The sequence below is a fragment of the Belonocnema kinseyi genome, chromosome 8, assembly GCF_010883055.1.
Source record: "Belonocnema kinseyi isolate 2016_QV_RU_SX_M_011 chromosome 8, B_treatae_v1, whole genome shotgun sequence".
In the NCBI taxonomy this organism is placed as follows: domain Eukaryota; kingdom Metazoa; phylum Arthropoda; class Insecta; order Hymenoptera; family Cynipidae; genus Belonocnema; species Belonocnema kinseyi.
Window position 1 is genome coordinate 43,319,911 of NC_046664.1, and position 12,622 is coordinate 43,332,532.

General features: G+C 28.7%; 1 protein-coding gene across 2 annotated transcripts in view; it reads right to left on the bottom strand.

Moving 5' to 3' along the window:
• The window catches only part of LOC117178302 (facilitated trehalose transporter Tret1-like), a 17,537-nt gene extending 8,353 nt beyond the window's left edge, over positions 1–9,184 (bottom strand). Inside the window, exons 1-2 of one of the 2 annotated variants that reach the window (XM_033369670.1) lie at positions 8,989–9,184; positions 4,076–4,206 (exon numbers count right to left, since the gene is read on the bottom strand). In XM_033369670.1, the coding sequence (XP_033225561.1) occupies positions 4,076–4,206; positions 8,989–9,121 (264 nt within the window). In that variant the 5' untranslated portion in view covers positions 9,122–9,184. Of the gene's footprint in view, positions 1–2,396; positions 4,207–8,988 lie in introns of those variants that run through there. The other variant, XM_033369669.1, reaches the window with a different exon arrangement.
• Between the last annotated feature and the right edge of the window lie 3,438 nt (positions 9,185–12,622).

The following is a 12,622-nucleotide window of genomic DNA, read 5'->3' on the forward strand; positions in this document are numbered from 1 at the left end:
GTTCGACAGTAACTGGAGGGTCTTGGAAGAGTCGAGATGGGTCAGAGAGAAACTGTTGATTTTCTCTGTCCCATCTCTCCCTCCGCTCTAGACTTCTCTTAGTGTCAGATAGTATCCGTATTCTCTCAACAATATGCTGCCTGATGGTCAGCAGTTTTGACAGGGGATACAAAATTTTCCTTTTATTCTTTTAAGATCGAATTGAAATCTACCTTCCTGTGAACAATTTCATGCACCAAAATCAGAACACAAAAAAAAAACACAAATCTTAATTAGATTTTCAACGGACTCCTTAGAGAATGAAATATATGAAATATATATATATATATATAAAAGTGGGGAAAAAGGAAAAAACCAACCAAAACTAACATCGCTTCCATCATTTTTTCTCCGTCTTTTTACATTCTCATCATTTATGATTGGGAAAGTATTAGAATTGTCGGAAATTTGACATCACGGTTTTTCAACGGATCTCCACGTTTCGAGAACCCCTGAATCTGAAAATCAGGTTTTCACGATGGTGTCTCTCTGTCTGTCCGTCCGGCCATCCGTAAACACGATAACTCGAAAAAATGAACAAATCAAATCCATCTTTGGCACACTTTTTTTAGGTCCTAAAATAAAGGACGAGTTTGTTAACCAGCCATTTTTGATAAAAATTCAAAAAGTGAGCGCATTTTGAACATTTTTTAGACCACTTTTTTCTGAATTTAAAAATTCTATGTATGGATATTTATAGTATTAAAAAGAACAAACAATTTATCTTTGTGACTTTTTTCAATAAAAAGAAAATTCTCAGAGATAAAGCGTTTTCAAAATTTTTTAAATCAACTGAAAATCAAAATTTTAAGCCAAAAAACGCACGATATGAAAAAAAGTCAAGAGAAGAAAAAAATTTATTTTTAAAAGCCCTACAAGATTATTATGACAAATTTTCGGATTTTCTTCAAAAATCAAATATTTAAATTTTGATTGCACAAAAAATAATAAAAAATAAAAAATTCCATTTTGTAGACAAACTATGTAGGATACGAAAAAAGACGAATCAACAAAAATTCTTATCCCAAAAAAGATCTACAATTTCTTTAAAAATCACTTCTTGATAGGACGAGTACTATTTTTTTTTATTCGTGAAAAATAACATTGAAAATAAAAAAATAAAATAAAAATGCGTGGAAAAACGAAGAAAGTTACGAGAAAAAAAGAGATTAAAAAAAAACCTGCTTACAAATGTCTGTCGAAAGTTAAGCGCGCTGCGCGAGTGTCACGATGAGAATGTTTTGTTCGTCAAAGCCTACAGAGCTTTGAGAAACTTAATCTTTGATTATACTTAATTAAGTAGACAATTCAGAATATGAAGACGCATATAAATACTGCCATCTAAAAGAGATCTTTTTGATAAAGTTTTTTTCAAGCATTCCAAATGCAAAGAATGAATATCCGAGCGTGAAGCGCGAGGTAATCCATTATCGAGCGCAAAGCGCGAGATTGAACCGTCGCGCGCCCTAAGCGCTCTCAAACTGGCGAGCGAAGCGAGCCATGAGAATATGTCCGCGAAGCGGGCAGATTTTTTCTACTATAAGGGACCAATATATTTGGAGACTTCATCATCAAGGAACATTTTTTGGAAAAAAAGCTATACGTACAATAGAAACTTATATTAATTACAAATTACATATTACTCGCACATAAAAAAACAGAGTTTAATATAAAAAGTTATTTGGTCTAATTTTCCCTTCTTTGGCGAGAATTCATTTGCACATCTAATACTTTATAATAGAAAACAAAGATCAATTGATCTAATTAATAACCCCATCCTAAACTTTTTTGTGTCATAAGAGATCCTTTTTTTAATAATAATAGCTTTTTTACTCTGTCTCTTTATAATTATAAATTATATAATTTTCATATTAAATTTTTGTGCGCATATACATGGCAATCTTTTATAACTAAATTTAAGATTGATTTTCCAAATTTATTAGTTGTTTCATCAAAGTTATCTTTTTTTCGAAATCCAAACAGACTTTGTTATTAATCGCAACAATTTTTTTAAGAAAGCTCCCATGAAGTATGTACTTAACTAAAAATGCACCCTGTTACGCAATCATTCTCAGAAATTGCCATATTTTTTGAACTAGACTATTATGTCACTTGTTGGAGAATTATTTACAGGGCACTTTTTACTACGTTGCTTTTCCACTAGGTTGGTAAAAAAATTTCATGATTCAACTTATTTTTTTATTTTCTCAAAACTTCTTAAACTTTTGAATATTTTTTAAAATCAGATTTCCGAAGAAAATACAAAATCCTATAAAATTAAAAAAATTGTCTCCAAATCTTCAGATTCTTTTTCTTCATATTTTGAAATATTTTAAAATCTAAAATAATCCTTTAAAATAAACCCTAAATTTTTTTAAATTTTCTCAGAAATTTAATTGCCGGTATCGGTATTTTTTTTGTTACCGAGACCAACAGTGCTTCAACACGCTTCTTCAATAAATATATTCTAGGTTCTTGTGTATAACTTCATTTTTCTCATATCTTTGAAAGTGTGAAAAAGCTGACAAAAATTCCGAAAACAATATATATGAGATCTCATGACTTTAATTTGGTAAGAAAAGTATTAAATTTTCATGTGATTTCTGATATAAATTTTTATCACCAGTTAATTCCCAGTTTTATTTCAATTCTCAACTATTGTTCACTTTTCCCGCAGTGAGTAGACAACCTGATCATATGTGATGTGATAAATGATTTCGTTAAATATGATAAATAATAATGATAAAAATAGGATAAAATTATGCATATCATGCTGAATATCATATCCATCATATTCGAATTACTTTAAATTAACCTAAAGTCCATTATTTACAATACAACGTACATTTTTTTAATTCAACAACATTTGAATTTCTTCCAAAGTTTTTCCTTTAGTTTCAGGCGCTATATAAAATCCAATCAAGCACAATAAAAGGCATGCTGCTGCGTATATCCAAAACACACCATAAATTTCAAACACCCCAACTACATTTTCAAAATACAATTTCATTAAAACTTCCAGAAGTTTTGTTTTAATATATAGAAAAGACAATGCAGTACTTTTCACTTGACTCGAAAAGATTTCTCCCGAAATTACAAATGATGTACAAAGTAGAGCAACAGACGAAAGTTCTAAAAAAATCAAAGCCACTAAGGGTGACCAGGAAATTGAAGACAAATCACTTATCTGAAGATACATTTTTAGAAAAAAGAATAAACCCAAGACTGTCAAACTTAAAGAACAAACAATGCTGCCATATAAAATCACCGCTCTTCTACCAACATAATCAACTAAAAGGACAATTGGTACGACACCAACAGATACTATAGCTACTAAAATGATCAATGAATACTCGGGGGGTATGGAAAATCCTGTATAACTGAAAATTTCCTGAGTATAAACTGCAATAACTGACGATCCAGAAAAGGCAACTCCTATTTTTAGAGTGGCAACAATGAAAAATGCTCTTCGATGACGTTTCTTTTCAAATAAACTTCGCAGAGCAAACTCTTTACTCTTTACATCTTCAATGATGCCTTCTTTCATGTCGTTAATCTTAAGTTCTAAAATTTTTATATCATCAATTCCGTGAAGTTTCGATAAACTTTTAATAGCTTTTTCTTCACTGTAGCGTTTCAAGTAAAAGTATGGCGATTCTGGCACGAAGAAGAAGGTGAGGATAAAAATTGGTTGCATTAAGAGGACTACCAAGTTCATCGTATCATATGAAGCGAGGGATCCCACTAATACAATAGAGATGCATCCGATCAAAAAAGCTAATCTTGAAATGGATATTAGCAAACCGCGAACATTTTTATCTGCAATTTCGTTTACGTATATAACTTGAACAACAGTGCCGGCGCCGTAACCAATTCCACCGATAATTCTTGCCAAATACAAAGTAATTACATTTTCAGCAGACAAGGTTAGTGTACATGATAGTATTTGTGGCATAAAGAATACCAATAGTGTATTCTTTCGGCCTATTCGATCAATTATTAAAGGGTATAATAAAAAACCAATAATTTCACCGACATTAAATAGGGAAATTATCCAGGAGAGTTCTTCAGTTGAAACGGAGAATTTAAAGTTGGTGCTTTTCAGGTGAGGAAGTGCGGGAGTCATCCATAGTTCAGCTGCTCCGGTTCCCATACTCATGAGACTAACTGCAAGAGGAAGAAAATTAGTCAATTATATCCTATCTAAAAAAGTGGTTTATCGATACGTCTCGAAAATTTGCAATCATTGTTTTATAAACCTAATTGGCTTTTGCAATAATTGAAGTTGTTTTATATTAATTTGACACGTTTCAAAATAAATCTAGAAAACCTAATGCGAATTAAGAAAAATTTGTGTGTTTTAATGTTCTTCCGCTATTTACTTAAAACTTTCAAATTATGTACTAGAACATTTAATAAATTATAATTATTAAAAATATTATATTGCATATTTTTTATGGTGATGAGAAAAAATCATGAAGTTTCGAAGAAGTGAATTTTCCAAACATTTTAGGTTATGATAGCTTTTTTCACTCGCAATGGACATTCTTAAACAACATACATTAACAGGATTATCTATGTCCAACAATTTGGGCTTATTTTGTTTAGTTTTTCACACCGAAATTGTTTCCTTTACATAAATATCCTCAGATTTCAAATACATTGCAGAATTTTTACGCAATTTTAGGTTACGTTACAGCGTGTTACGCCAGAATTAGTAGTTTTCAAGAAAAATTATTATAGTTCGAATAAGATTTACAACAAGATAAATAGAATTTACAGCTGTGATCAATTGCTATTGATACTAATATTGAAACTAATATTTTTCATAAAAGCCCTGCTGGAAGTAAGTAGATAGAGATTCAATGTTTTTGACAAATTTTGTAACCTTATGATAGAAGGAGACAGAGAAAATGTATCCAATTCTATCTATTTTTAATCTAAATTCACGTCTAATCCTTTTCAATTCCCTCTTCGCTACTTTAGCTTATCCTTTGTCTACGCACATCAATCTTTTTCTATCTCTTTGTCAATGTAAATTCACGTCTATCTTTTTCAATCCTTTCTTTTCCATCTATTTTTATACTTTATCTATCTATATCAATATTTGTCTATCTCTGTCAATCTTAATTCTCATCTATCTTTTTAAATCTCCTTTTCTCTATTTTATTGTATCCTACATCTAGCAATGCCTTTTTTCCTATTTGTTTTTAATGTAAGGTCACTTCTATATTTTTCAACATTATCTTCCCTATCACATCGTATCATACATCTATCAACGTTCATATATTTATATCTATTTTTTAATCTGCATGCACGCCTATTTTCTTCAATACCCTCTTGTCGATCTCATCCTATCCTTTATCTACTATATACGTCAATATTTTTCTATCTCTAGGCTAATCTACATTTCCATCTATCTTTTTAAATACCGTATTTTCTATCTTATCCATTCCTTTATATGTCAACGTCAATTTTTGTCTATCTTTCCGTCAATCTGAATTCCGGTTTATATTTTTAAATCTCCTCTTTATCTCATCCTATCCTACATACATCAACGTTGATCTTTTTCTATTTTTTTTCTAAATCTAAATTCAAATCTATCTTTTTCAATGCCCTCACGTCGATCTTATCCTATTATCTATTTATCCACGTCAATATTTTTCTATCTCTTAGTTCATCTAAATTTCCGTCTATCTTTTTTAATCTCCTCTTTATCTCATCCTATCCGACGTCTACCAACATATATATTTTTCTATCTTTTTTTTAAATCTAAATTCACGTTTATTTTTTTCAATAGCATCTTCCCTATCTCATCCTATTCATTGTCTACCCACTTCAACATTTTTCTATTCCTTTGTAAATGTAAATACACATCTATCTTGTTTAATCCCTCTATTCTATCTTATCCTATACTGTACCTCTCCACGCCAATACTTTTCTATCTCCCTGTCAATCTCAGGTCCCATCTGTATTTTTTAATCTCCTCTGCCTCTCCGTATCCTAAATTTATCAACGCCTATCTCTTTTTCAATCGAAATTAACGTTTATCGATCAATATTCAGTTCAATATTTATTTCAATTCTATCTCTCAGTTCATATAAATTTCCTTCTATCTTTTTTAATTTCCTCTTCTTTATCTCATCCTATCCGACGACTATCAATATCTATCTTTTTCTATCTCTTTTTAAATATAGACTCGCGTTTATCTTTTTCAACGGTCTATCTGTTTTAATTCCCTATCTCATCGTAGCGTATATCTATCCGCACTTATTTTTCTATATATTTTGTAATCTGTATTCGCGTCTATCATTTTCAATACCCTCTCTTATTTATCTCAACCTATCATTTATCTATTTATGTCATTATTTTGATATCTCTCTGAGAATCTAAATTCCCGTCTGTCTTTTTTAAACTCCTCTTCTCTATCTCATCGGTATTAAAAAATATAGACGTGAATTTAGATTGACAGAGAGATAGAATGGGATACATTTTCTCTTTCTATTATAAAGATTCAAAATTACTCAAAGATATAGGGTCTCTATCTTTTTACGTCCAGCAGGATACCGAAATTATTTCCTTTCAAAAAATATCATTAGATTTAAAATAAATTTCACAATTCTGAAAACCTAACAATGATATTGTTACTGACTTTTTTAATAAAAAAGTATTATAAATCAAATAAGGTTATGTTGGCCTGTTTCACGTGAAAGTGTTATTTTCAAGGTTTTTGAATTTTGAACAATTTTGAATACTTATAGTAATTTTTATTAGAAAGTGACAGAAGTATTGAAGACAAATGACATTTATATGAAGATTCGTATAGTTCTTTTCATAATTTTAGGTCCGGTTGAAGTTTAACGGGTTGTACATACAAAATTGGCATTTGCAAACAAAAATATTTACAATTTTTGTAATATTTAAAATATTTTAATAATTTTAGACTAGGTTAATATTTTCGTTAGAAAGTACCCGCAACAAATGCAGAGAAAATGTCTTAATGTCAAAATTTCAAATAATATTTTTTTAGTAATCTTGAACGTGTAGATGAACAATTCAAAATACAATGATAAGAAAATGGATAGTTCTTATTACAAAAATTGCCAAATGTTACTCTGCTTAAAAAGTTTAAGTTATGTTTGGCTAAGTGCCTCACATATTGTAGATCAGGCCCATTGAAGCAAAAGTTCTGTACACAGAAAATTGACAGATGTACTAATTTGTGTATACCGGTTGCTTGGAAGATGTTTTAACATCTTACAAAAATGCAAGCAAAGAAACCGATATTTTATATCAACCAGAACCAAGGTAGATTTTTTATTGAATGATAGGTTTAAAAAATCACTTTAAAAAAGTACAGAAAACGTCCCCCCAAAAACACAGGAGTTTTTTTATCATAGTATTAGACTTTGAAATCAATTATATTCAATAAACATTAAAAGAAGATAAATTACTTTACAAAATACTAAAACAGCGGGAGTTTTTTTTTAAATATTGGTGTTGGAAATGAATTTACAATAAATTTGATCCGGTAAATAATCAAACAAGGACGTTAACATTTACTAACAAAAAAAATGGCAGGAAATTTCTTTCATTATACTATTTGTTTCGGAAATTGATTAGCAATAAGCGCGAAAAAAACATATCCTAGCAGGACAGTGCTTTGAAATTTGAGTCGTTTTAACATCCCCTGAACATTCTAACAAGAATATGTGCCAGGATATGTTTTTCACATTTATTGTAAAATAATTTTGAACCCTAATAGTATAATGAAAGCGAATGAAATAATATTAACAACATTTGAAGACATGTATGTTACCTTAGGTTTTTAAATTGAAAATCGGTTATTTTAAACCAAAATCATTATACTTCAAAAATAAAATTAACATTTTTCGACAATTTTAACTTGAAGTAAATATATCAATTTGCGTCAATTATAAAAAATATTTTGCTTGATTTTTTCTATTTTTTAAAATAATTTATACTACAAAATGCAACAATTTATCTTGATATAAATTGTATGCTTTAATTCAAAAGTTACGTTAGGCTGAAAAATAATTTCACTACTGGGCGCGCTTTTGTTTTTTAGTTATAAGAAAATTATAAGGAAATTTTTGCCTAAAGCTTCCGAGATACATCAATGCTGATCTAAGGCGTGAATATTTGACTGAAAATTTCGATTAGATTTCAAAGAAATGGAGGGAGCTTTTTTATCTTTCTTTAGGCACAAGTTTTTTTCTCAATTTTGAACGCCGATTAAAAAGGCAGTTTTCAATTTTGAAAAATAAACAAATTTTTGTTTCTATCTATCAATTTGCCGAATCGATAAAAAAATTTTGATTGCAAAATGTTCTCAAAGTTTTGAGAAAATTAACAAATATTATATAGATAATCTGCAAGTTTTTTTTTTAAATTTAATGACAACAAATTTTCCTCGAAGTAAGAACGTCAATTTTTCAGGGTAATTAAAAAAGAACATTTTTAAACTCTGATTTTTTTACAAAACGCTTCAGATATTTTTTACTTTTGGATTTTGAGGATATTCACCATTCTTTTCAAAATTTAAGAAAATGAAAAAAGGACAGGGGTGTCTGAAATTATAAAAACTGGATTTTTCTATTTTACTTTTTTCTCATTTTTATCTGAATTTGTAGTCCTAAGTATGATACGGGCGGAAGACATTAAAAAGTGTTAGAAAAAAAGTTCCTTCAAAAAGGTTCTATTAAAACTACCTCTGAGTCTTATTAAATATCCATTATCTTGGCCACAAAAATAGTTTTTTTTCTCATGAAACTTACACCATGTCTTCTTTATGTAAGACAAAATTTACAAAAAAATGAAGGGAATGAAAAGAATGTTCCTTTATAAAAAAAAAACAAATTTTTTAGTCTTCCGGAATTATGAATTCAAAAATTATTTCATTCTACTAAAGAAAAACTTTAAAGTTACCAGTAATGAATGTAGCACATTTTATCCAGCAATTTCCAGTTGCTTGATGTTCTTGTACATCAATTTTCTTTTCACTGGTAACTTCCCATACATATCGTTTTGTAAAGCAGAGACGTTTAGGTTTCAGTTCCATAATAAATACTATAAATTATATATATATAAAAGTTTCAAATACTACTCTTATATTTAAAGATGTGATATTCGCACTTAATGACAGTTGAATAAGTCACTTACACGACAGATATAATCTAATCTTCTATATCTTTTTATTTTTGTTCAGCCTTATCAATTTATCTTGATGCTCGGAAGTCAATCACTGCCAAGTGCACAGAAATTGCAGTTATCTTAATCATATTATCTGGAAGATTGTAAATAAACAATACTGGAAATATGGATTCTGATGTAATAATAAAAATAATTATGCAATTTGAAACCGAATTTTCTGTAATAATTTTTTTTTATTATGTAATTCAGTGAATTCAATGTAGTGGGTAGTAAATATTATTGCCTGAAATATATATTTAAATTTATTAACAAAAATTTGTTGCAAGTCGAAACCGAATTTTCAGTCATAATTTGTTTTTATTATTTAATTTATTAAATTCAAAATAGTGGGTAGTAAATATTATCGCCCGAAATTTGTGTTACAATTTATTTTACAAAATTTGTTAGAATTAAAAAACAAATTTTCTGTAATAATTTGTGTTTATTATTTGATGTAGTAAAATTATTGTTGTTTCAACCTAATGCAGTGTAATTATTATTGCCTGAAATAAGTATTTCATTTCGTTTAAAAAAAAATGTTTGCAATTTAAAACCTAATTTTCTGGAATAATTTATTTATTCTTTAGTGCAGTGAATTCAGTATAGTGGGTAGCAAATATTATCGCCTGAAATGTGTATTACAAATTCATTTAAAAAATTAAGTTGAAATTAAAATAAAATTTTCTCTAATAATTTCATTTTATTATTTAATTTAGTAAATTCATTAAAGTTTTAACTTGATGTTATCTCTCTAAATTTGAAATAGTGAAATTTTCACTAATTGAATTAGTGATTGAATGATTCACTGCTGAAATAGTGATTTTTTGGCTTTTCACTATTGAATTAGTGGTCTCCTACTGTAAAAATAGTGATAATTTCACTATTTCCAATCAGTGTATTTTATTTCACTATTATTTAGTGGTTTAATTCACTATTTAATTAGTGAAGTCGAGATCGAAGCCGTGATCACGGCTAATGGTGGACTCGCGCTAGCCCGCGCTCACGTCTCGTTTGCATCTTTCTCATCGTTTACATTTGTCAGTTAGCATCATTTTTCTTTCTATGGGCGTAACAAAATTTATAACACGGTTAGTAATATTTTTCAGTTTATTATACTTTCGTCTAGTTTCCCAGTTAATAATGTCCTTATCATGTGACGATATGTATATCGAGACAAAAACGTTCGCTACAGAAAATGAGCGTTGTGTTCGTTTTGAGGTTGCGAAATTCAGCTTTCCATTCATTTCTATAGAAATAAATGGAAAGCTGAATTGAGATTTTTCTTTAGTAAGTACAGTATCAACATAAATTAATTTAATTTTTAAATATACATTATAGTTTACTTCTATAACTTGTCTTGTAATATAGTTTACTGTTGGGGTTATTGGTTGACTCCAGCAAATATTTTATTTAAATATGCATGACAATTTTAAGTGTCGTGGTGTATTTTTATTGATTATTTAAAATTAATTTATTATCAGGTATTGGTTACGCTAAGGCATATGCGTCATCCACGCCGATATGTCCAATGAGTTTTAGGAGTACGACAGTCTAACTGCGGAAGAGTTACCCAGAGCGCTAAAAGAGGATCAGGATGTCATGATTGATTTTGACTACATAATTAGTGATTTTCCACTATTTAATAGTAGATAATTAACCTCTTAAAATCACTATTTGCTTTGTGAAATTTCACAAATTGATTTGGTAAAATATTTTCAGTAATTGAATTAGTAGTTTTTCACTAATTCGTAGTGACTTACTTGTCGTTAATTCAATGAGTGAAATTTCACTATCAAATATTGAAACTTCACTAATTCAGTTTTAGAGAGATGCAATTATTATTGCTTGAAATATTTAATCTAATTAATTTTTAAAAAATGCTTGCAGTTTGATACTCAAAATTCGGTAGTTATAATTAGTTTTTATTATTTCACGTAGTGATTTCAATCTAATAGGTATAAAATGTTTTCACCTGAAATATGAATTAAGATTTATTTTAAAAAAATTTTTGCAATTTGAAACCGAATTTTCCATAATAATTTGTTTTTATTATTTAACATAGTAAATCATCGTCTCAAATATGTATTAAATTTTTTTTTTAATTATTGCGATTTGAAACTGAATTTTCTGTAATGATGGGTATTTATTATATAATTTAGTAAATTCAGTGGAGCGGGTAATAAATTGTATTACCTTCATATGATCTATATATTAGGGTGGTCCAAAAAAACGTATTTTTTACTTTTGACCATCCAATACTATAAACTAAAATCTTCATAGTGAATAGACGATTGTGTATTTTTTCAGGATTTCAAAATAATAATTGAGCGAGCGCATGGCATCCAAAATTTTGGACGATTTTAGCTAACAAAATTCATCAGAGTTCAGAAACTCGTCAAATGTCAATGTGCAAGCTGACTCTGCATTTGCACCTTTGTTACTCTTAGGGAATGACTGGTTAGTTCGATTGAATATCTTCTTTTCTATGTTTAGATTTGACAATTTAAGTTTGGAGAATTTACAAAGAATGTTTCTATGGTAGAAAAAGTTATGTTGAATTGTTTATAGCTACCATTTTTTTAAGGACTAATAATATATTATAAAATGAAAAAAATTTTTTTTGTTAAGTTAAACATGTTTAATGAAGAAGTGTATTGACCTGGTTTAAAAATAGCTAAAAATAATTTATAAACTATATGTATGTATACATATTGTATATTCTATTCTTCTTATTTGAGTAGCCCCTGTTGACATAGAGCAGCTATGTAAATCTACCAATCACATTTTTATCTAATACGTTTGTCGTTGGTAGATATTTGCAACGATAAAATTAGTCTTGAGTTGACATTATTCGTTCAGGGAAACTGGTTTCATTTCTGAAATGAAAATGTAAAGTTTATGGTCAATACAATTTTTTAAATTTTGAAAATCCAACTTCTTTATATAAAATAATAAGAAGATAAAACATATGTTAATCACTCCACAGACGACAATATTTATCAAGTTATAAATATTATTCTATCATTTGGATCAGTCAAGATTTTTTATCAGTTAAGTTCATATTTTTATTGAACAATTGATGAACAGGAAACTATAACAGCCTATAAATTTATCTTTCTGAAAAGAGTTTCCCCTTGGGAACTATTTAAAAAAGTTTCAAATTTTACTTTTAAAAGTACATATTCATATAGGAAATTTTACTGAGCATCTGTCTTCTCTGGGTAAAGAAGTTTGTGCACATTTTTATTTCAAAAATAAACCCGACAACCCAATTAAGGGCATGTGACACAGCTAAATACCTATATTACCGACCACAGTTTTTCAGTTCACTGAATGTTTTTTTGAACCTAAGAACTTTTTTTGTAAGTAA